We start from the raw sequence: 26,078 nt of genomic DNA on the forward strand, positions 1-26,078 counted from the left end.
GGTTATTTTGTTTATTTTTTCTCATTCTTTCCAAGAATGCAGAATCTAGATCCAGAAGGAGACACCTGTAAAATACGGCACATTAGGAAAGTTTGGTGTATTTGGAAGGAATTAGTAGAAGTTCAACTACTGTGAAAAGTCATCTAATCCATTTATGAAGCACATACAATTTCAGATAGCTACATACAACAGGAAGTCAGAGTGTTATAATCTCAAATAAACCAGCAGCTATAGGAATACTTATTACAACTTCTAGAAGTACACAGTATATCTGACCTTATTCATCCGGCATCCATTAAGGATATGGGCTAAGCCAGCACTGAGCTACAGGGAAAGTTTCGTGTCCGCTGCAGCGTACAAATTCGATGTGTAAAACATCAGCCACTTAAATTTCCAAATTGGTGAGACTACAGCTCTTGTCATCAGAGCACAGTATTTGATGTAATCCCCTAAACATGTTTTGTAGCTAACAAAAAGGTAAACATGTCTACGCAAAATTTGACTTCACAGCCTACCTAGACTGCCAAGTTTCAGCTGGTATGTGTCGGCCAAAATCTGTTACACTTAACAAGCATTGCGTAACACGTCTCTCCCAACCTCTGAGCTGGGCTCCACTCACCTAAATTAGGAAACAGAAGACAAGGACTCAGAATGATTGTCAGGCATTTGTGGCTTTGGAGATGAGACTGAAGATATATTCTAATTTTTGCAAGTTGCTGAATTTAGGCAACTTTCCTTGTTAAAGAACTACTCGGAATTCTCAAATGTGATTTCAGGTTAAGATCAAAACTGTATTCATCTCTACCATAGAAGGGAGGTAGTCAAAAGCAAAAAGCATATTTGTTGAATAAATCTTTTTTATTCTGAGCTCAAACAGTTTTTGTTCTGAAATAACATGGCATCTTGAGATGTACAATTATGCACTTCAATTAAAAAATATCAGGTGCTTTATGACCATCAGTATTATTCAATACCTAAGTGGCAGAGTTCAGAAGTTGTTGGCTTACTGACCTGTTTAACTTGAAGCTCCACCAGAGATAATATGCGCGTATCATAAATAATTCTTCTGGTTTCTAACAGGTCTTCATATCCCGTAATTATCTTCTACTTTGTGAAACTGTAGAGCATTACTTTTACCTAATGGGTCATTTTCTTCAGGGCAAGAGGCAAATAACCTATTAGATAAAAAAATAATTGTATCCGCATGCTTCTTTTTCCATGTCAAAGGAACGATCAGGAAGACACTTAGTAGTGGTAGTTCTGAGTGCATAGCCACCACATTAATTGTTAATGACAGTACTGAGTGACAGTGGCACTTAGCTGAAGCAGTTAACTGCATAATAATCACTGTGGTGGATGCCATTGGATTAAGTTAGCATTCCATTTACCAGTTTATCAGTTTGTCACTCTACAAATCAAATAAACTATCTTTCAGCCTTGGCACTTCTACCAACACTACTTTTTTTGCGTATCTTATTCAGAAGTATGTGTCTCAGAAATCTCTGTATTCGTGCCCCTACAAGGGCAAAAAATTGATTGTCTTGCAGATGGCACAGAAAGGGAAAGCAAACAAACTCTTCATTGGTTATTGAAAAGGAAGAAGGGAAATCAGATTGCTTTTCGATAAAGGACAAAGCAAATAATAAATTACATGAGAAACAGCATGCAAATGTTTCCATCATATGCAACACCTCTTATTTTGGCCCTACCTATGTGGAGCAATGAAGTGCTTTCCGCGCTACTCCAGAGCACAGATCCTTCTTTCCCATCCTACTGCAAGCACCCTCAAACAGCGAGGGAAGGGCACCCTTTAACATTTGCACACACAGGCAGAGCCAGCAAACACTGACAGGTATCTGCAAAAGCCAGCACAAACATTTCCTACCACTGACAGATCATATCCAGTTTTAACTGGAACATTAAAAATGCTTCTTGTGAGCCATGCCAAATTTTCTCCTGCTTGTAGGCAGCTAGAGTGAACAAGTTACATGTGTCTTAACAAGTATTTTTCTTCAGCACTTGTCTTCCTTTCAGAAGTCAACCAGCCTGTTCTTACTCAACTTTTCCTAAAATTATCTATCAATAATATTGTCAGATTGGGAACAGACATGCCTTTCTTCAATTTAAAAGTAAAGGGGCACAAGAATAAAGCAGCAGCGAAGGAGCTGTTGGATCATCAATTTTACATATAGTTAAAACTAAGCATTACAGTTGTTCCATGGGCTTTTTCCAGCTTAAAAACTCCACTCTAGCCCACTTCCTCCCCTCCAAATAGCCTTGGAAGGGAAACAAAGACCTTCAACCTTTTTTTGGTGAAGACATTTTTAGTAAAGAATGATTTGCGAGATATCCTGATAATAATAGAAGCTAGAGATGTCTTAGTGAAGCATGCTTTAATCACTTTTCCCATACCTGTATTGTATAAATTTGTTTAATCTCCTAACTCTTCAGCACTTATTACAGAGATATTGAAAAATAAAAGCTATATGTGAATCCCAGTCCTCACTTCCTGAATTGTAAGACATAGACAATTTAATTTTAAAAAGCATGAACACTGCGGGGAGCACCAGCAGTCAGATTTCCCCTGGTGAGCAAGGCATCATATGAGCAATTTCATTCTCTTGGGGCCAAAGTATCCTGCATTCCTGATTGCACCTTTAATTTTTCCATGCTGTCTAGTTTATAGCGTTGTGCCAGAAATCTCCACGTGGTCCATAAAATAGTGCAGCACAAGCTGCACCTTCTTGTGTTATACATGCTAGCAACCCCTTTCCAGCCTGCCCCTTTTTCAGGTACACCTCACACCTGACATCATTTTGTTTAGCTGCTGACTGTTGGACCGACAAGTCTGCCAGCGATAGGTAGCTCCCATGCAGCATGTGGCAGTCATTTCACATGTAGCACAACCAAAGCCTATCTCGCCTCTAGAGCAACATGCAGAGAGCTACCTGGGTGAAAGATGAAGAAAGATGGGGGTGATTTTCAGCCTACCCACTTTCTCCTCTCTTCTTCCTCCCATTTGTCTGGTGCCCCTGTTCAAACAGGACCAGTCAAATGTGGTGATGTAATTTAACAAGCAAAAACCTACGTGGGAGCTGGCTGTGGCTGCCACCCATGGTGCCAGCTAGCACTGCACACATATGCATGGTTTTGTCATTTTATTCTTGAACAACTTCTTTCCTTGTTTGCTCTGTGTGCCGTGATGCCAATACATTGTAAGAGGGCAAGGTGCTAAGCAGTGGCTCAGTCCCTGACAGACACACATAGCCCAGGACATGAGCAGAGCTTCATCCCAGCTGTTACCCCTGGGGCTGTCAGCACAGGCAAGTCATGAACTGACCCCACCTCTGTCCCACCCAGCCATCAGCCCCTCTCCTGCCATGATAGCCAAGCTCTCACCTGTGTCTCAGGATACTCCTGCAGCAGTTTATCACCAGGCTGATTTTGTTCTGGCAGGCTTCTTAGGGACAGCTATGAGAACTGGCTAGGGAAAAAGAAACAGGCTAGCCCTTGAGTTTATTCAGAGAGGATCTCCAACATTTTCATAATTAGTGTTGCACGGGGAAAGTCATGCCTACTTCACTTTCTTGCTATTTGGGTTTTTTTTAAACACTATTTTAAAAGAAATGTCAATCTGCCATATTTATAATCTTCAATTCCTGTCTGTGGTGGGGCAAGATAACCACAAAGTATTCTCACAAAGTGTTTCTGGAGGGAAAAGCAAAATGCTGTAGCCTTCTACCTGCCCTGTGCCCACAGACCATGCAGACAACCTGGGAAATGAAGATTGTCACACCCCAGCTCCCTTGTGAACACCAGCCACCTTAACATTCATACGGAGCTGGTTCCTTCTCAGCACTCTCAGGCTGGCACACCAGGGTGTGCATCCCCGGTGCACACCTTGGGTGCAGGGCTGAAAAGGGAGGGAAGGAATCTCTGAGTAATTAATGTTTGTTTACCAGCTATTCTGGCCCTGTCCTGCCTTTGCACACTCCCCCTGGTTCTTCCTAAGGTACTCATCCAAGCAATGCTCCAGGGCTTAGTAGCAGTGACTCCAACCTTGACAAACCTGAGCACTTTTTACTTTTCTGGACCTGGAAGCTTTTTGAAATGTTTCTAGAAAAGGGGGAAGAATAGATTTAATTGGCACCAGAAGGACCTGGGAGGTAGGCTCACTGAATTCAGAGAGCCAAGGGATGGAAGCAGGCATCCCATTTGATTCTCTACAGATGTGCCTCAGGGAAAATGCCTTGATCACTTTCCAAAGCTCATGCTGGAAACACCTCCTGGGCAGGGACCAGAAGGATGCCCTCCTGTTCCCCCTCCCTAATGGGGCTGCCCTGTCTTGTTCTGACGACAGCAATTTCTTGACTGCCTGGGTAGCAGATCTCCATCTTGGATTTAGACAAGCTTGAAAGGTCACTGTAGGATGTAGGTTTCCTTGGCGGGCTCCTAGGTAATTTGCCTACCAAAAGTTACTGACAATGGAGGGCTTCTTTGCAGGACAATGGCTAAGAAGGTATCTTTTGACAGACTCAATGAGAGGCAGGTTTCCAGCAACTTAAGCCTGATTCCAGCACCTGGTTTTAGGTTATTCCAAGATCCTTCCTCAGGTGGCTTCTAGATGAATAGAGGACACTTGTTACATGAGGAACACAGCTTTGTGCCACACACGGACTTCAACCAGTGTGAACAGGAAGGACAGAATGGGAAGAGGCTGATAATCTTTCAATGAGCAAAAGTGAAAAAACTGATAATTGCTAGCACTTCCCATACTTCCCAACTGTTGGTAACTTATATGCACACTAATATCCACATGCCAAAGTGCATCTAGAACCTAGCCCAAGAAAGATCAGTCCTTGGGAGACAGAGTCTAACTGGTGGTGATGACAGTGGTGCCCATGCACCATTATATCTTCATGTTGTTCTTTATGTAGTCCAGTTTCAAGAGAAAATACTCCTGATATTTCAGACCAAACTCCTTTTATAATGTTAGCTTTGCAGTCACATATGCAGTGCTGTAGCAACTAAAATACTGCTTGTGAGACAGACTTGGCTTTTTAACAATTTTGCAACCTGTTCACATAGCACAGGTTTATTTCTGCTGTTTTACTCAGCTATGGTGAGGCAGCAGGAGAGGCTGCTGCTGTTGAGGAGGTCATGGTCACTGGCTGCCATGGAGCCGAAGGAGTTCTCCATACCACACTGAGACCTTGAGTCCTACTTTTTATGGGTACATTCTCTGTTTACCATCTACAAGTGCTAAGAGCCAAGGTCTCTTGGTTTATACAACAGTAAAGATTTTTTTTTTCTTTTACGAGAATTAGAACATTTGGTACTTTCTTTGTATCTTGTCTCCTAGAGACTCACTTCCCGAGAACTTCTTTTCCTAAAAACACACCAACCCATGAAGTTCCCATGCCTTCTGCTTCCCAAACGAAGAGTAACGGTGAGCTCTGATTACAGCCTAGAGGCTGCTTCCAGTGAGAAGGAGAGGTTTACATGCCGGGGGAATGGAGAGGACAGCAGTTTTAGCTTGTGCCCCGGGATCTGCAGCTAGAGGAAGCTGTCTGTCCAGCTCCTGAATAGCCCACTCCAAACCCACGGAAGTAAATGCTTAAGCTTTTGACCTGCTAGTATATACACCAATAAGCACTGGGAAAGACTTTTGCCCAGGTTCACAAGCTGTGTTATGAGCACCACTGGGTAATGTTTACATTCAAACAAGACCCTTATAAGCAGAGCAGGGGACAAGGAATATTGAGTTGAGGCAGGATAAGTGCAAGAAGGATGCCACGTGGATTTGAGACTCATGTTTTGCCCAGGAGTACTCCATGTATGGGTGCACCAGCAGTACTAGAAGTGCCTTAAGGGATCTTAAGGGAAACGTGAGAACACTGTAGCACAGGGATCCCTTTCTAGGGTGTTCCTCAGAAGCAACTGAAGACAGTGTATATGATGCCATGATGTCTGCAAGACTTTGCCTCCATGCAAGAAGATGTGGCAGTTCCACAACCTTATAAAACCACTCCTACTTTAGGAGACCAGGTTGCCAGTAACGGACTAGCACTCCCACAGAGGCCCATGTCTCCCTACTGCAACCCCCATTCATCTCCTTAAATGTCCCAGTCACGCAGTCTTACCTAGACACATCTTTAGCTGCCTTGCTCACAGCCGTGCCCTAATCTTAACCATCCACAGAAAAAGGCACTAACTTGTATCATCTGGGCCAGACAAGATAACAGACAACGTTGGGTGTGACACACACTGAAAATGCCACAGCTTCTCATGACCCATATAAAAACACATCAAGTAAAACAGGTGGCAAAATGGAACTCTGCCTGTGAAACGGCCCGTAAATTACTAGCAAGTTATTTTTCCTTTCAAAACTGTATGGCCCAGAAATCAAACAAATAAGCCAGGGATAAGAAATAAGAGATGTACCGTGTATTTCTTCAATACTTCTAGAGAGGAAGGGGCTAAAAACTGCTGACTCGGGAAACCTTTACTATTGATTTACTAACCTTCATTAGCTGCATCTGCTATTGCTATTGTTGTTTCAAAATTAAATGCCTTTTTTACAGGAATCTACCTTGAAAAAGACTCAAATCTTCAATGAGAAGTGGGGCATCCTAGAACATGTTTCTGAAATCACAACAGCTTATTAAAGACTGATTAATTGTACAGTAGTAATTGTGGTGTGAGGGAGAGAGAGTCTGGACAACCATGTTTAGCTTTGGTTCTTCACCATCATTTCGAAAAATGTGACTTGAATATTTTGAGAACAATTTCTGAATGTCATTTAAAAGAATAAAAAAAGCTACTACTGATCACTCATTTCTTCCTCTTAGTTTGAGTTTACATCATTATTTGATCCTTTTTTGTAGGTTAGAACAATTTATAGCTCTTCACACATTTTCATTTCAGGTCACTTGCCACCTTTGAGAGCTGGTGTTGTTACCTCTGCTGAAGGAGAGAACATAAATCAAAGACACTGAAAGGCTCAAACACCGCAGAACAAGCACACACGTATCCATTCAGTGCTCCAAAGTCAGCCCTTTAAAATGCTTACGATAAAACAAAAAACACAGTACCTGCACACTGTTCTTATGAAATACATTTGCTAGGTCTTCATGTAATATTTAAGTGTACTTTCTCTGTAGAAAAAAGAAATCCGAGTCCCAGCATGCACCAACTCTTTTGATTTGCCAAGTGATGCTTACCAGATAAATTGCATTAGCACACCGTATTTTGATTGTAATTCTGCTTCCTTCTTAACCATCCCCTCCAGCTCTAACCACGCACAGATCTCACACTCACTGCAAACAAGGGAGAAAGGCTCATTTGTAATCAGGACCTTCAAAGACAGAGATGTGTTTGGAATTATCTTAGGGTAACTCCAGACAGCAGCAAAATAAATGCGAGAAATAAATCAAAGCTTCAAAGTTGAGATGCTCTATTTTCAGCTGAGCTTCAAATCTGCAAACTAATCTTTTGCTTAAAAATAAGCATGTAAGTTAGGCATGCTGAAATCAGGGCTAGGCAGGCACATGCTTGCAGGATTAGGCCCACAAAGTCCACATTTACAATAAATGATCTCTGTTTTAAACAATTTCTTTGTATCAATCAATTTTTTTTTTTTAAATCAATCTTAAGAACAGACTTCCTCTTCAAGATAGTTTACTAACCCACAATAAATGCAGGTCTTTGGTAGTAAAGAGTGCATTTCCTAAGAATTTTTAAGTCCATGGATTTAAACACATTGCTGGACCAAACAAGTCAAGTAAAAGTTGTCAAAACTGGGAAGGCATGGTTAGTAAAAGAAAAAAACCCTGGAGTTCACAGAAGTCATCACATTTAGGTTTGTTTTCACTCTTGGAGAAATTAGTCAGCTTTTTTTTATGTATGAAAGACACAGAATATCCTTTCCTAAAATAAGCATTTATTCAGAGAAGGGTTTTACAAAAAAAAAAAATCTTTCTGATGGAAAAAAATGTCTTTCAATAAATTTAGTAATACACCTAAACCCTTCATCAGAATGATTGTAATGGGACATGTACATTTATTAATATATATCCAAAGCAAAGAGAAAGTAACCATGATCACCTTGCAATATATTTCCAAGATTTAAGACCCAAAGCTTATTCCTTGGGAAGACTCAGGCTTTACAAAATTGCAGATATTTAATTTTACCCCCCGGCAGTTGCTCCTCTGAAGTTGCTATCTCTTTCCAGGGTGACCCTCTGCCTCCTTTAAAACCAGGAGGAAGACTCCCAGTTCTCTTAAAAAAAAAAAAAAGAAAAAAAGAAAAAAGGGAAAAGAAAGAAATGGAGTAATATTTCAGGGATAGTTTGCCATGGGTATTACTCACCAACCATGTTTTCCCAAGATAAATAATGGGCAATGAAGGAAAGGAAAGGAGAGGAGAGAAGAAGAGAGGAGAGGAGACACGTAAGTTCACACAAATCATAAAATATATTTGATTATAATTTTTGAAAAACACTCTTAAAAGCACAACACCAAAACCAAATGAACCTCCAAGACCCTGAAATGCAGTGACATTTTCATAATTTCAATACAGGTGAATATCTGCAAAGACCACTGCTGCTACCAAACCTCCCCCTGTCCCTGAAACTGCACTTTTTAAAGTAGGAAAGGCAAGGAAATGCATGGACAGAAACACCCCCCCCCCAACCCCTTCTTTCTTCTGCAGCTCACTAAAGCAGAAGCAGGGTGAACTGAACTAGCACCCGCTTCCTACCTGCAATCAAATCTCAGTTACAATAATTCAAGCGCAAGAAGAAGGGCTTTAACAGGAGGGGCAGCGAGAGCCCAGAAGGTGGTGGCAAGGGGCTGTTTCTTGCACCTCGGGTTGAGCGTGCTAACCCGCAGGCTGGAAGCCCAGAGCGGTCCCAGCCTCCTCACATCGCCGGACCAGCACAGGCAAAGCCTGACTTACGCACCGGGCTCTGGAATGCATTCACGGCTGAGAACATGGGTAGTGGACCTGGCAGCCAGGAGTGAGGAGCCTGATTCCCACTACTACTGCCTTGCACCACACCATCTCCTCAGCACTGGTAGTGCTGCTCTTAAGAAACTCCTCCTTCCCAGTGGTGGTTTATCAAAATCCCTTTATTTGGCATGTTGCTCTTGATAAAATCTTTATTGGCATCTTCCTGTACTGCAAGACAGGAAGATAAAATAATTACCCCTTTCTCTTGAAGGAATAAGCTTTTCCACAGCTTGATAACAAAAATTTCCTGTGAGCTTCCCACGCTTCCACAATTCTTAATAGTTTTCCAGAAATATTTTTTTCTTTCCTAAGCTCCATTGGGAAAATTACCTTGAATTCTCACCAAAAAAAGAGATACATACCTTACATTTGAGTGAATGTAAGCTATAATTCTGCATTAAAAAACAGCGTATCAGTCAGTGCATGTTTTTTTCAGCACACACCCCAGTGACAGGACAAATGATTTGTGCAGCAAAAGTAGCAACGGTAATTCAACAAAAGAGGTGTTCTGGTGCAATGACAAAATTAGGTCCCTTGGTCTTGCTTAAATATGACAGAAGATGAGAACTTCCCAGACCTGAGTATCAGTGGGAGTTTTGGGTGCACAGTAAACTTAACTCCGAATCCCAGTTAACTAGAGATCCTCTTGTGGTTTTGGGTTTTTTTGGAGGGTGGGGTAGGAGGGAATATGTCTCTTCTTCTCTCCGTCCCCCATAGTTAGATGAGAATAATTTAAATACCAGATACATTTATTCTTAAAAATAAGAACATCAGTAACAGTGGCCACGCTTTCCTGAGTTCCACCAGTTTGTGACGACTGCAGCATGGACATTTTACTCCAAAATAAAATAAAACATTTATAACTTTTCAACTGATTTTATCCAATAATACAGTCATTCGCTAATGGTACTGTAAGTTTGCAAGCAGCCTAAAGTCAAATCTAAAGTCATGAGCAAAAGATCTTTTCAAGCTGACAAGCAACAGCTGCAGAAAGACAGCAAGATTCCCAGAAGTGCTTAGTCTTTTGAGAACTGAATCTTAACAAGAAATCATGGACTTTGCAATCATGTAGGTACCCAGGAATTCCGGTGGAGGTTAATATGTAATGCCAAAATAGCTGCTTTTCTATGAATAAATTTGACCAGGTCAGGAGACAATTGGATCTTTAAATTTAAACTTGTTTAGAGAAACTATCCTCGGAAAATGTGCTGAACAGAATCAAAGAATATGTTCATCCATGAACAGATAAAATTGCTGGTGCCTTTCAGTTGTTAGCGATGCAATTTGCAGTACCTTCTTTTACGGTTTTAAAAGTTATTTTTGAAAGCAGTGTGAAAGAGAAAGCTGCACACATTTGCACTAATACCCTGCATTAGACTACATCTTTCCAGAAGTTGCTTATTTGCAATTTTACTTAGTCAAATTATTTATATAGTAAAGCTAATATATCTCTTAGGAAAACAGACAGCCCAATAAATTGTCAAGGTATTAAAGAGAAGTGGGACACCTAATGCCTGGGAAATTCTACAGAAATATTTCAGTTTTATTCTCTCCCCGAAGGTTTCACCCACGGCCACAGTCAAGTTGCAGCTTAATTCAACTCCAGAGGGAGAGCTCTCTATTTACAGCTCGGCACCTACTCCATTTCGCAAAATGGGCAAACCGGTATCAGTCATTTAGACTAGGTAAGTCTCAGATGGGATAAACTTTTATACCTTCAAGACTCCTTTCATGAGTTCTTGATTAAAATGGGCTGTTCAGATGATAGTCATATAATCAGTCTTAAATTCTTTCTTTTAATATTTCAACTGGTTGGTGTCTGTTCTTTCTTTAAATAATAGGCAATTACATCTGCTGAACATAGTCTTCTGAAGACTTGCATTTGATCTTTCTGCAGGTAATCTTTTCAGAAAAAAATCATTGCTAAATCACTAAAAGGAGAACTTTGAAAACAAAGTGCATATAATGATTCAAAATATTTTAAAAAGCACATAAAAGTTACAGTCAAAGCTTGAATATTTAAGCACCCTCCACACACAAATACATCAAATAACGTCTCTATCGTAAGTGTATGCCACAGTCCAGGGTTAGGTCACATAATAGGGATTGACTGGGATCTAAATACATGATTAGGGCCAAAGTACAGATCACACCATCTGTTTGTCACTTTGACTAAAGAAAAAGTTCCACATATGTTCAACAGACAGACTCTTCATCTTCTTAAAAAAACAGCAGACAAGACCCTGCCACTACCGACAAAAAGAGCAAAACTCCTATTAACACTCCAGCATCACCTTTCAGAGTCATGTTCCCATTAACGCATAAAGCTACTACGCTGACTTCTTCCATCAATCACACTATTTTTTCAAAAAATTAAATTGAAGCAATTATCAGTCTCCCTGATCTTTCAGCCAGAAAACTAGCATAACCAAAGCAGCTAAAGAAGTTTTCCTTTATATTTCACACCCTGACAATTTACTAGCATCTGCATAAAGCACCTCATTTTGTGAGCACACATGTACTATCATGAGAAACTGGAAGAACTACTTGCCTAGAAGGAAAGTTGACCTTGTGGATATGGTTTTGCATGACTGGAGCTTTATAGTGCAGCTTTTTCAAAACCTTTGAGTTTCGAAAGTGCCAGTCTCTAAGTGCCAGACCCTCGAAACAGCTAATCGTAAATTTGCTTGCATTACACCAGGTACTATTCCCCTGAAAAGCAGAGTCCTGTGGCCTTCTCTGACCTGCACACAGCGGCAAATTCAAATGTGCACGGAGGGATGTTTTCAGACAATATGTGGCAGAAGAAGGAAGAAAAGACAATAAATGAAAAAAAGAGTGACAACTTAAGACACATCTGAGAACTAGATCGTGTAGCTATTAGGGAGGCAAAATCCCTGACCAAATTCAAGATCTGAGCCATCCGTCACATCCAGCCTGGCACACATTAAGGGAACAAGCAAGGGTAGGTGCTTGCTCTTTGTGTGGAGCTGTGTTGGTATCGATCACTGTCACTTGCCCAAACAGTACGGTAGTGATGTGAAATTATTACTAAAGTCAACCTGCTCAAAGCTGAAGGGGTGGAAACCACGCCACTCTTGCTTCTTGTCAGAATACTTCTGAAGAAGGGCTGATTACATTTTTTCCAAAGAAAAACTCATGCGAAATGTATACCCAATCCAAAGCAGTGTAGTCCAGAGACAAGAGGGCTAAGTACCTCCTCGTATGTGAATGAAGTGACACAATTCCAGTACAAGAGAATGGGAAAAAAACCATCCTGAGCAGTCTGCACTTTAGCCAACTCCATGTATTTGCTCTTGATATTCACATCCCAGTATCTATCCCCCCTTAGATAAGCACCCTTATGAGAAAGGAGAGGGGTTACGGAATCAGCTCTCTGTGCTCATGTGGAGCAGGAAAACTGATGTAGAACTCAAAACTCAAAAAGTATGCTGGGCAGGAGATGTGAAGGGGATGCAACAAAGACATTTCATACCCTATTTTATTCCAAGCCTTTTCACCTGCTCCAAAGCATCAATTTTTGCATTCTGAATTTACCTAGAAAAACACATCTGGCTACAGCTCTGTCTTCTATAACTTGAGCTTCTTCTACACTAAAACACCTTCCTCAGCCATTCACTGTCTTTTCTTAACCCTCCCAGATTTCTCAAGATGCCCTATTGGGGCGGGGGGGGGGGGGGGGACACGGAGGGGGGGGACGGACACGCGAAGACTGCAGAAAATCATCCACCTTGCGCTTTTGAACTGATGCCAGCAGCCTGGGGTAACCCTCGACCGGAGACGGAGATCTCTTGGCAGTCCCGCCTCCCACGACCCACCCAGGGACAGCTGAGCGAGCGATAGGGCACTGCGGAGCGGCTCAGAAACCAAGTCTGTGTCCTCCAAAAGAGCGACTCCAGAACACGGTTGTGGGTTTTTTTCCACCCTCATTTTTTTTTTTTTTTCCCGGTTGTTGTTTAAGTATTTCCTCCCCCCCCCCCCCCCCCCCCCCCATGAGCGGCTCTTTCCACGCGCACTGCCAAGGTCCATCCTTCCCTCCCTGGCCGCGCACACGGCACTGGGCGTGTAGCCGGGGCTCTATGTAACCCCCGCCGGCACGGCACGGCCCCGCCACAGCCGCTCCGGGCCGCCCGCGGGGATCCCGACGGTGCCCGCCGCTGTCGCCCTCCTCCGGGCGCGCCCCGGCCCCGGTCCCGGACCCTGCCCGCCGGCGGTCCTCTCCGCCCGGCCCGGGACGCTTGCCGACCTCCCCGGTGGCGGAGCGGGGATGCCTCTTCCCCTGGCGGCCGGCCGGCCGCCCGCGCCCGCCTTGCCGCGCTGAGGCCGCGGAGCCCGGCGGGGAGCACCGCGGCTGCCGGCGGAGCAGAAAGTGAAAGTACCTGCCGCCGGCGGAAGCCCCATGGGAAAAGCAAAGCCCGGCCGTCCCGCAGCCGCGTCTGACAGCGTCGCTCCCCCCTACGGCAGGCGGGCGGCGGGGGGCTGCTGAGCCCCGCCCGGCCGCCGCGGCTCCTCTCGCCCCCCTGCGCGGCGCTCCGCGGGCTGCAGGCACCATGGGCGAGACGGCGCCGCCACCATGACCGCGGAGCCGCCGGCGCAGCTCCCTGCCACCCCCCCCGCGGACCATGTTCCATGGTAAGGAGCGCGCACCGCACCGCGCCGCGCCGCTCCGCGGGCGGCGGCGGGCAGAGCCGCGCGGGGCGCCCCGCTCCACCTGCGCCCGGCTTGGGCTGGGCTCCGCCGCGCCGCTCCGCTCCGCACCCCCGGCCGCGCTGGCTCCTCACCGGCTCCGCTGTCCCCGCGCTCCCGGCCCCGCCGCCTCGCCTGCTGTGGCGGCGCGGTGCCGCCCGGTGCCCTTTTAAACCCGCGGTGACGGCCGGGGAAATTCCCAGTTTTGCTTTTTTTTTCCCTTTTCCCCTTAGAATGAAAGTAAAAGCGCCCGGTTCCCATCCCGCCCGCTGCCGGGAAGCGGGGCCCGGGCGCGGCGGAGGCAGCGGGACGGTGCGGGGCGGGGGAGCCGCGGAGGACCATTGCTCCGCGCCGCTCCGCGCTGCACCGCGGGCACCTGCCGCCCCGCGGGGCGCGCCCGGAGCAGGTGCCGCGCAGCGCCGGGGATGCCTCGCCCTCGGGCCGGCGGAGCCCCGTCTCCTCGCCCGGCGGGCGGCAGGAGTGACCCGCGGAGCCGCGGCGCGCCCGTCCGCACCTTTGCACGGGTTCAGCGAGGCAGAGGGAGAAAAACTCGCTGTTAACCGCCGCCCTCGGGGATTGCGGGCTGCGGAGCGGAGCCGGGCGGCCGGGGCAGGGGGGCAGAGGGTGCCGCCCGCGGAGATTGCGGGTGGTTGGTGGGGGGCCGGGTGGCACTGGCAGGCTGCATGCACAAGAGGGGTTTTCTAACTAAAAAAACCGAGGGGCTTTTTTTATGTTTGGAAATACTGGAATACTAACTCTTCCTGGCTTTTCTGGGAGAATTTTCTGGGGCTTTCCAGATATGACTTAGGAGTTTTTGGGAATTTACTGGAAGGATGGGGTATTACCAGTGATACATGCTCCCTTTCTTTTGAAGTGCTGGTCGTATGGAGCCCTATCGATTCCACTTCTTTTGAAGTTACCTAACTTTAAGAAAAATCCTTTCAATTCACAGTCCAAAGCTCCTAGAACTTTTAACGACATTCGTCTAATGGGTTCCGGAGAACTCATTTAGGAGTGGCTGAAGAGGTTTCATCGCGATCCTGCAAGGGGTCAAGGGACTTCATGAGCGTGCAACATCTCTTCCAGAATTATCTGCTTTGATTCTGTAATTTCCTCATTTAAAAAAGGTTCACAATCTGTACAATACAGAGAAAGTAAAAATAGAAGAAGTGACAGTTTTCACCTATTAGCTCCACTTGTTGCTGGACAAACCAAGTTCTAAGTGATGGAATCTATTAGACTGATTTTAATTCAGAAGATTGTTCTTTGTGTCTTTTGAAGCATGTTTTTGAAGCGGCATATCCAAGTTGCTGGTTTCACTGTTACTTGGAAACAAGCATTGCAGTTGTTTTTTTCCACTGGAATCAAGAGTTGCAATGGTATATTGGAAAAATGTTGTCCTGTAATTGAGTTCTTGCATTTTTTGTAAACTTCTTTTAAAATATTAAATCTCAGTCCTACAAATTGATAGTTCGCTTGGCATAGATATAGTTAGCATAGAGATTTACAAAGATAAAGCTCTGTGGAGTTCAGGTCTCCACTTGGAGCTTGAAGATCATAATAGATTTGCCTTACCTAGTTTTTATATTTACTACATGTAGGATCCATTTAGGATCCATTTAGCTCTTTGGGCTAGATTTTTTTAGATATTAATAGACCTCTGTTGATCAGTATATGAAAAGGTTAGAAAAGCTGGTTTTCAGGCCATCATATTTCCCATTAAAATTTGGCAGGCAGCTTGTACAAGTAAAAATTTTCCAGTCCTGTTTCTAGGACAGAGGTGTACATAACAGCGTGCTCACAAGTGATCTATCACAAAAAAAGGCTTTGGTCGTCAGGAAAAGTGGTATGCATTCTGCTTTGAAGCAGCAGTGCGCGGTGGGAGTCAGCTGGGCTGGGCTGTGAGGGACTGTGTTTCTCTGAATGAGAGATGAGCGCATGGTGTGACTGTGGTTCTTGCATCGCGGAGGTTAGGTGGCTCAGTAAAGATTATGGTCAAGTTTCATTGCTTTCTTCTTAGTTATTCAAGATTTCTCTCTGAGGCTGGGATTTACTCGTGATGTCCAAGTCCAGAGACGCCCATCTCTGACTGCTGGACTGACTGTACCCAATGCTCCCATCCCTGCCAGAGAGGAAGGAAAGTAGCAGCTAGGATCAGGGCATCCCTTCTGCCTTTCCTGGCTGCAACCCCACCGTTACACTGTATGCAGTTGTTGTTCTTACTGAGTAGCAGGGATGAGTAGAAACAGCGCATCCCAGTCCAGGAACCTGCTGTGATCTTTGCTAATCCTCCAACCTAAATGTCTAGCTTTGTTTTTTTCCCAAACCTTCCATTTAAGCAGCATCCCAGCCAGTCTAGCTGTAGGCCAGAGTCCAATTATGACCTTCCTAATCCCAGTATCGTCCTGTACCCAGTCTCCCTCGTTCCCAGCATCAGGCCAGTCACCTGCAGCCTCCAGTTACGCTGTCAGTCCCTTCAGGCTCTTTTGATATTTTGGTCTTTTCTCTCTGCCCATCCTCACAGAACTCCTGTTTTCCTGGATGTCATGCAAGGACAGAAGACCAGGGGTCTGAGCAAAGCAAGATGGTCTACTGAAGGGAGAAACAAAGTGAGGGGCAGTGAGATTTGCTCCAAAAGATTGCAAAAGTCTTGCAGAGAAGGGTGTGTTGCCGCCTTATCTCATGTTATGGCCACTAGTACACAGAAGTACACTCTGTACATTTTGTCAGCCTGAAAATGTGTTTAAACACACTTTTGACGTAAAGACATGTTCATGGGCATTTGTAGAATATATCATATGAAAAATGGACGATTAGGATGAGATTGAGCTGCAGATTAAGACACTTGAATGTCTACACCTATTTGACTAAGACACTTACTTGTTTACGTATGTACTAGGTGGTTATGGTCCAATTATGGTCAATGGAGAGACATCGTCAATGCTTGCAGTGAAGCCTGGAGATTAATTCAGCCCAAGTAGACACCAAGTGGCTGGTCAGCTCAATAGCTGTAGGCTCTTAACCACGCTGGCTAAATCATCCTTGAGTACGAGGGAGTTTAGACACTCAGATAGTGTCTTAATTTGGACCTGAATCCTTCCCTCAAGGTACAAGTCATTTGGTCGTACAAAGATCCCTTTTAAACTATTTAAACAGAATACAGAATGTATTTGTTAATACAGCATACACTCTATGGCATTTAATATGTACTTATCTGCTTTTGTTGTAATTCAGCCTTTTTTAGATCTATCTTTCGGGTTCTGCCACTGCTCCTTGTTCTGTCTCCAGTGAATTCATCTAGTTGTGCAATGGGAAATAGAACAACTGAAATCCGTGTGAAGTATGAGAATATACTAAGCCATGACATCGATGAGCTGGTAGGTAATAGCTCTTGGGCTTTCAAAAAATGTTGATTATTTTTAGATGATAGCAAGTAACTAAAAAAAAGCTCTAATGTTAACATACGATAAAAGACCAATTTAAAATCACACATTATCCTGGAACGGTGGCTTTATTTGAGGGGGTGCGACAATTCAGTCTCTTTAAAATCTCTGAAATCTGTGGATGCTGCCTATTTGCATGTACAAATGCTGTGATACAGGTATTTGTGCCTGTTGACCATGTAGTTAGACACATGTACCATTTGGCCCTAAATAGTATATTACATTAAAACGTACTCTTTTCTGAAGTAATTTCATGACTACTTCTGTTTATATCTTCTTATCAAGAGAAGAAAGCATTACACAACCTGTACTTTGTTCTACTAATTGTAGACTTCTTGACTGAAGTTTTATGTTGTCCACTGAACGCAAATGCACAGAGGCACAAAATTCATACAACAATAAAAGTTTCTTTGTATTTTACCTATTAATATATCTTGTTTAGCCAACAAAGAATCAACTTTCCTAGATGGCAGCAGAGAAAAACTTTCTCAGTTGTAAATCTTTTCCATTACGGCTTTATCAGCCAGATTTATTACAGCTTTGCAAAACGGTATCATAACAGTTTACCGATCCATGCCCAAAACCTACCTTCCAACTCTTCATCATGAATTATTAACAACTAAATTCATGTGTCAAGAACACTTTCATGGGAGAAAGCACTTTCCATAGTTGGATTAGCGGAAGCATTTCTACGAAAATGGGATTTTTCTAACAGTTTGTCACTAAAGGAGAACTCACCATTCTGTTGCGGTCTTAAATCAAGATCTATTTGCATGAAATACAAGTGATATACAGTGCTTTTCCAAAGGTGAAATCAGAAGCCATTGTATTTATTCATACTTATGATCCACCACCATCCTTCAGAGCATTATGCCAGTGGTTTCCAACCTTTCTCTACCAAGACACATCAGCCCTCATCTGGAAACAAAATACCTTTAGGGTCAGGGAACGATCATTTAACCTTCAGAAACATTCTGATCATGTTGTGTTTGTTGAGAGTATGCAGAGAGAAGTGTACTTCTCCATAGATAAATGACCTTATCCTGAGCAAGGCACCGAAGTTGGGGAAAATATTCATGGCTGTATTAGAATAGATAAGTAGCCCCTTTAGTTTGTCATCTTATTTCTGACGAAGACAAGTGTTTCCTAGAGAACAAAAATAAACCCGCTTGGTGAGCAGTTATAAGATAGCTGACCTATAAGAGAAAACAATATGACAGGAATAACAGCCTCTGGGAGGCAGATCCTGCTGTCTTCCTGTGGTGGAGAGCCATGAGGCGCATCCCAGCTCTGCTGGAGCTGCGGGGTCAGGGAAGCTGGGGGGGGTGTGCTGGGCTGGCAGTGGCAATGCCTTGCCACTGCTCGGCTGCAGGATGAAGCTTGATGCACTCGGTGCCCCAGGGTGCCATCAAGGATTTGAACGGAGCAGTGCCATTCTTTCAGATACATTTTGAAAGTCTTTATCTTTTTTATTGTAGTAAATATTATAGAGTTTTTTCAGAGATAGAGTTTTTTAGGAGACTGTATGACGACTAAAACTGTTATCCAAATAAATAAATAAATAAATAAATAAATAAATAAATAAAACCTTAATGAATTAATGTTTATGAAAGGTAATGGGAATGTACTGAACTCTGAAGCTTTTACTTCCTAGAATAGGCAGGCACAAGCAACTACTGCGCAAGTTTCTTCATTTTCCTGTCTTTATTTTTCCCAGTTTAATGTCTTCTATGTAGAGTCTTGTCACTATAACTTAACAGCAAATGCTATGGACAGTGCTGTTTGGGTGATAGCAACTGCCCACTAGGCACTTTCCTGCAATTGCAGAGCCAAAGTCAGTAACTTTCAGTCCCTCAGCCTGATGTTTGGAGGCAGTTACGGAGATGACTAGTGGGTTATATACTAGACCTCCATAAGTTAATTTGATTTTCACTAAGGCCTTTTATGAGGCCAGGATTTCCCTTAGGTTGCTTTAGTCACAGCCAATAAACTGCCTTCAGAAATGGTTACTGTACGTTATACTAAAGGTGATCTGAGGAAGTCAGTGAGAATGGGTAAATCCCTTAGCAGTTAGCAAATGAAGCCACAGATATATAGGCTTTAGGGTGATTATTTATTTATTTATTTATTTATTTTTAAATCTTGGTGCTGTGTGACTGCAGCAAAACTTCATTCTGTTGTGGTACAAGTAGAGATGTGCATTATCTTCCATATGTTTTTGTTCTTTTTTTTTTTTTTTTGGTCAGTGAATATTTGACTCCCTAAACTCTTGGTTTTGAAAACACTTCCTGGATGAAGTTCTATTCATCTTGGGTGAACTTCTGAAATACAGGCAATGTTACACAAAAATATGCAGAAAAACTTTAAGAATTAAGTTGTCTAATGTGCTTATATGCATGCCTAAGTGAGGAGATCTAGCACAATATTGTCATGAGCTGCCTTTTTTAAAGCCCTTCTGGTTGTATTAGGTTATCTGGATACAGGCTGAAGAAGAAAGCGAAAGAATTTTGTTGAGTTGGGTTCAGTTGTCATCTCGATGACAAGTGTGAAAGTAGAAGAAAAAAAAACACCAGAGAATAATCCATTGATAACAGATTATGGTCACGCAGAGGGAGCAAGTGATATTGCTTAGGACATCTTCTGTTAGTGCATATGCAAAGTGAGTGCTACAATCTGTTTAGATGCCTGGGGCATGTATTTATTGAGACAAACATTGACAAACGTTGTGTTTGATGTCTGCGTGAGATTTAAATATTCCTGTATGTTTTAAAATGCCAAAGAACCAAGTAATTCGATAGAATAGGAAGGTTTAAAATGAATAGATTTCTGTCCAGTTGTGGGCTCCCCAGTATGAGAGAAATATGGAGCTACAGGAGAGAGTCCAGTAAAGGGCCACGAAGATGATTAAGGGACTGGAGCATCTAATGAAGAAAGGCTGAGGGAGCTGGGACTGTTCAGCCTGGAGAAGAGAAGGCTCAGGGGGGGTCTCATCAATGTGTAGAAATACCTGAAGGGAGGGTGCAAAGAGGACAGAGCCAGGCTCTTCTCAGTGGTGCCCAGTGACAGGACCAGAGGCAATGGGCACACACTGAAACACAGGAGGTTCCCTCTGAACATCAGGAAACAGTTTTTCACTGTGAGGGTGACCAAGCGCTGGTACAGGTTGCCCAGGGAGGTTGTGGAGTCTCCATCCCTGGAGATATTCAAAAGCCATCTGGACATGGTCCTGGACAGCCTGCTCTGGGTGTCCCTGCTTGAGCAGCAGGGTTGGACCAGATGACCTCTAGAGGTCCCTTCACTACCTCAGCCATTCTGTGATTCTATGTGATTCTGTGAATACCTTTAGAAATCGTAGCTGGATTGGGGTTTTCTTTGCCTGCTTGCCAAGGAAAAGCTCAGAATTGTACACTGACCCTGCTACACCTGAGGAGATGCTACAGAACAATTCAGTGTTGACATCGCCAGCTGTCAGTGAGAAGCTTGGCTCACTTGATTAAAAGTACTTCCATGTTTAAACATATATGATATTTTACAGGTAAATATGTCTGCAGAGTATCGTGACAGGTGCTGCAAGAATAAAAAACATGAAAATAGCAAAGTGTTTTTCTGCAATGATACTCAGGTAAAATTTAACTTCTCAGAATTTACTTTAGAGAATACAAACTCAAATGGGTTCTTTGTACAGTCCGGTCCCTGAATAACATATTGTGATAGAGAGTAGTATTACCTTTTAATAGTCAAATTATGATATTCAGGGTTGTTCCTTTTTTGAATTTGGAATCACACAATTTGTCAAGTAAATTGATATTTTTAAAATTAAAATATTAAGCAATTCCATATCCAAGAAATGCTTTTTTCCCCCTACTATAAAGATTCTTTTATATTTTTAATCCAAAACAGTACAGAAAACTTACTTTATTTTGGCAGTGGAAGTAAACAAAAATTTCCCAACATCTGTTTTCATTTTTCTACAGAAAATCATATTAGCTAAGCTTTTCACTTCAGATCTGAAAGCTTTAAAAGTAATAGTTTGGGCAATCTCAAATGACAGAAAGCACAATTATCAGCTGTTGCTTCAAATTTTATCATGATTTGATAAAAGGACTGACTCCAAAAATCATTCACTGTTTTCCTAACTGCATCAGCTGATTCATTACAGCTATGATTTCTCCCTAACATCCTTACGCTATTATTATTATTACTACTACAAATTGATACTTTAAACATTTTGAAGAGATGGCAGGTAGGTCAGATTAGTCATGTATTTTATTGGAAAAGAATGGCACTATGAAAGCAAAAGAAGCTAATGGTAACTGATGGAGCTTTTTTTTTAAAGACAAACCAACATTATAAAGAATTAATGGTGCACAGACTTTTCAGGACATATTTTTCTTGCTCTCTTTACAGGAAATAGAATCACTACAGAGTATGGCATGCAACATGCTCAGATTCTTTCACAAGCAAAAAATCAGCAAAAGCTTCAGATGGAAAGCAGCATTAGTCTCATGTGGGACACTACAGCTTCTACAGTGCAAATGTGAAAGACATAAAAAAGAAAAGGTGAGTGGTAGCGATGGTCTACAGTTTATTGGAAGTATGCGACTTATTCCTTAGAGCTCTTCAACACAAACTATCATATCTACCTCTCAAAGGTACAACTATTGTGCACACGTTACACGCATGACGAGTTTAGCTCTGTATAGCATATGTCTTGTAATAGACATTAAACCCAGTGCAAAGGCTAAGTAGGACAATGACCCGGAAGTCTATAGTGAACATATGTACTCTGGTTCAGTACTGAAATACCTGAGTTAATTCTCCAGTAAAAGACAAAGAGCATACTTGTGCGAAGAAGGCCTTCAACTTCGGTAGTGTATAAAATCATAGTTGTTACTTCTTATTGGGGTTCTACCCTAAGATTAATGTTTAATTTGGTTTGTTGCAATGATTAGTGGGAGTTTCTCTCCTTTCCATAATCCCTTTGATCTTTATTTTAACCACAATATCTCAAACTCAACAAAAACAGTTAGATATGAAAATATTTGGATTTTTAGTCATTGGCAGAATCTGCTTTTTGATGTGTCACTCAAATCTAGTGTAATGATTTACAGACTGCCATAGCAAAGGAAGAGCGTTCTTTTAAGTGTGGCTCTCAGTTACCTATTGAACACAAAAATATTGACCAACATCAAAAAGCCTCCCCATAGGCACCAAGGCATATAATTCTTTATGACTGGCTTAAACAGTTGGATTGAAGGCTGCATTTAACTCACTCTTTTTCTCCTTGAAATGGAGAAACTCTTATAATCTAGGACCAGACCTGCAAAGTAATGTTGGCGTCTATATTTTGCTTAGCCACCTGTGGTGGATCCAATGTTTGCCTTACGATAAAAGGTATCCCAGTTAAGTCATAGAAGTCAGAGTGTCACCCTTGAAACTCCTGCCTAACTTTATGGATGCCTGGTTTTATTTAAAGACCAATTAAAGTCATTTGGTAAAAATCATGAATAGTCATTGAATATGGACAAGAACCGTGGCCTTGTCTCTGTGTGAGATCCTGAACACTAGGCCACAGCACCAACCCCTGGGAACAGGCCTGTCTTGTTCCACCAGTCTCAAGGTACCACACATATCTTTTGAAGTTTGGCTCACATTTTAATTGGCTTTATTTTTCCAGTCCTTCAAATAATGGAAGATAACTTTGTCGTGATTTAACCTCAGTTGGCAACTGAGCACCACACAGCTGCTCGCTCACTCCTCCCCCCCGCCCCTGGTGGGATGCGGGAGAGAATTGGAAGAGTAAAAGTGAGAAAACTCGTGGGTTGAAATAAAAACAGTTTAATAATTGAAATAAAATAAAATCCCAATAATAATAATAATAGTAATAATAATAGAATATACAAAACAAGTGATGCACAATGCAATTGCTCACCACCCGTCAACCAATGCCCAGCCAGTCCCCGAGCAGCGGCCCCCCTGGCCAACTTTCCCCCAGTTTATGTACTGAGAATTCTCCTCGAGAAGCTGGCGGCTCACGGCTTAGACAGGTGGACTCTGCGCTGGGTCAAAAACTGGCTGGACGGCCGGGCCCAGAGAGTTGTGGTGAATGGAGTTCAATCCAGTTGGCAGCCGGTCACGAGCGGTGTTCCCCAGGGCTCAGTTTTGGGGCCGGTCTTGTTCAATATCTTTATCACTGATCTGGATGAGGGGATCGAGTGCACCCTCAGTAAGTTCGCAGACGACACCAAGTTGGGCAGGAGTGTTGATCTGCTCGAGGGTAGGAAGGCTCTGCAGAGGGACCTGGACAGGCTGGATCGATGGGCCGAGGCCAACTGTATGAGGTTCAACAGGGCCAAGTGCCGGGTCCTGCACTTCGGCCACAACAACCCCATGCAGCGCTACAGGCTTGGGGAAGAGTGGCTGGAAAGCTGCCTGTCGGAAAAGGACCTGGGGGTGCTGGTTGACAGCCGGCTGAACATGAGCCGGCAGTGTGCCCAGGCGGCCAAGAAGGCCAATGGCATCCTGGCCTGTATCAGCAATAGTGTGGCCAGCAGGAGTAGGGAAGTGATGGTGCCCCTGTACTCGGCCCTGGTGAGGCCGCACCTCGAATACTGTGTTTGGTTTTGGGCCCCTCACTACAAGAAGGATGTTGAGGTGCTGGAGCGTGTCCAGAGAAGGGCAACGAGGCTGTTGAGGGGTCTGGAGAACAAGTCTTCTGAGGAGCGGCTGAGGGAACTGGCGTTGTTTAGCCTGGAGAAAAGGAGGCTGAGGGGAGACCTCATCGCTCTCTACAACTACCTGAAAGGAGGTTGTAGCGAGGTGGGTGTCGGTCTCTTCTCCCAAGTAACTAGCGATAGGATGAGAGGAAATGGCCTCAAGTTGCGCCAGGGGAGGTTTAGATTGGACATGAGGAAAAATGTCTTTACTGAAAGAGTGGTGAAACACTGGAAGAGGCTGCCCAGGGAAGTGGTTGAGTCCCCATCCCTGGAGGTATTTAAAAGACGTGTAGATGAGGCGCTTAGGGACATGGTTTAGTGGGCATGGTGGTGTTGGGTCGACGGTTGGACTCAATGATCTTAGAGGTCTTTTCAACCTTAATGATTCTATGATTCTACGTCACATGGTATGGAATATCCCTTTGGCCAGTTTGGGTCAGCTGTCCTGGCTGTGCCCCCTCCCAGCTTCTTGTGCACCTCCAGCCTTCTCAGTCGGTAGAGCATGGGAAGCTGAAAAGTCCTTGACTAGTGTAAGCACTACTTAACCACAACTAAAACATCGGTGTGTCATCAACATTATTCTCATCCTAAACCCAAAACACAGCACTGTACCAGCTACTAGGAAGAAAATTAACTCTATCCCAGCTGAAACCAGGACAAAATTTTAAACCACTGACAGGGGACGTACATGTTCTCAGTTGCACACACTGGTTTCAGCTGTCCATATTTGCTTTTATATGTGTTACGTGTGTTATATGCGTTAAAGCCACATTCTCCCAGCCCGGTGGGCAAGGGCGGCAGCAGGGCTGTGCTCAGAGTGAGAACATCAGAGCGATGCAGGCTGTGTACTGCCATGACACGTTTTGTGAGTAGGCCAGCTTTCTGGCTTAATTACCATGTAAGGTATCTCCATTATTTACTGAGATGTAATGGAATCAGTTTGTTTTAAAAGATGTCTATATGAAAAGAATGAGCACCTCTCAATTAACAATACAAACTATTCTTTTTCAGGTTTGCACGCAGGTAAATACACATAATAAAGAAGATACAGAAACAGGTGAACAGTCCAAAAAGAAATGTAACCAAGAATTTTGTGAACTGAAAGAAAATATATCTAGCCTTCGATCCTGCTGGAATAAATTTGAGAAAATAATTTCCAGGTGATTCCAGGTGAATCCTGCTCTTTTCTTTCGAAGTGGCATTACTTGGTATCTCTGCATTTTATATGCATTCTTCGAGTAACTGTGCTCGTTTATATGAACACTTTATGCCAGAATTCTGATGGAAAGCTACTGTACCTTGTTCCTGGAGACGGAATAAACAGAAACGGCTAAACCAAGCTGCTGAAGTCCAAGAATTGGAAATAAAAGACCAGCATTTGAAACAAAGAACTCTGCAGAAGGCTGGGTCCCACCTTTGTGCTCTGGAAACTACTTTCAATTTTCTGATCTTTCGAGTAACTTTATAATACCGTCATATGAAAGCAATCTACTCACATGTCAACTGCAATTTATAAAAACATCTTACAAGCTGCAGGTGAAGAAAACAGTATGGAAAAGTAGCTGGTTTCTTTATAGCTATATAAAACGCATCAAGGACAAAAAGGAACAATGTAGCAAAGCAGCAGCTGATCTTGGGTCTGTTCTGCTGATGTAATGATGTTTTCAGCGCGGGTATCTAATGGGTTTGCAAACTGATTTAGGTTTGGAAAAATAGTGGAAAAGGTTAACTTTTTGAGAAACTTAGGAAAGGTACTGATTTTTGAGAGATGTAGCACACTTCTACTGGCTGAAGTAGAGGCAAGACAGCAAGACCTATGGAAGGCGAAAAAGGAGATGCCTTGAATGTAGGTTTGTTCAGCTGACTGGAAACGGCACTCACCCTCTAGCCTTATGTATTTGGTTATCCTAGAGCTAGCTGCAGGAGGAGCTAGATTTTCTTACCTTCAGATTGTGATTTCTTATATGCAATTATTTTATGTAACGTGTTTAACATGTTAGACAAACATGACTTAAAATGTGTGAATATTTTCAGAGAATAATATATTGGCATTTAACGAATAAAGTGTTCATATTTAATTTTGGATAAATAGAAGTATTTTTATAGTTGTTTATAACTCTCGCAGTTTCTTTGATATTATAACTCCTTTGGTAATAAAATATTTGTCCTCTATGGAATTGGGCTATTGACTTTTTGGGG

General features: G+C 43.1%; 1 protein-coding gene and 1 long non-coding RNA gene across 3 annotated transcripts; one reads left to right on the plus strand and one right to left on the minus strand.

Moving 5' to 3' along the window:
- On the minus strand, positions 1-13,850 carry LOC143157357 (uncharacterized). 2 transcript variants are annotated; one of them, XR_012994767.1, is made up of 3 exons: positions 13,816-13,850; positions 1,012-1,175; positions 1-65 (listed from the first exon to the last, which is right to left on the minus strand). It is a non-coding gene; the product is annotated as an uncharacterized LOC143157357 (long non-coding RNA). The 2 variants fall into 2 exon arrangements; XR_012994768.1 differs by lacking the exon at positions 13,816-13,850 and adding an exon at positions 3,400-3,457.
- On the plus strand, positions 13,657-26,078 carry IL7 (interleukin 7). The gene is made up of 5 exons (XM_076332183.1): positions 13,657-13,666; positions 16,955-17,097; positions 20,699-20,785; positions 21,571-21,723; positions 24,891-26,078. The coding sequence occupies exons 1-5, from the start codon at positions 13,657-13,659 to the stop codon at positions 25,041-25,043; spliced, it is 546 nt and encodes a 181-aa protein (XP_076188298.1). The 3' UTR covers positions 25,044-26,078.

This window comes from Aptenodytes patagonicus, chromosome 2 (genome assembly GCF_965638725.1).
Source record: "Aptenodytes patagonicus chromosome 2, bAptPat1.pri.cur, whole genome shotgun sequence".
NCBI classification, from domain to species: Eukaryota; Metazoa; Chordata; class Aves; order Sphenisciformes; family Spheniscidae; genus Aptenodytes; species Aptenodytes patagonicus.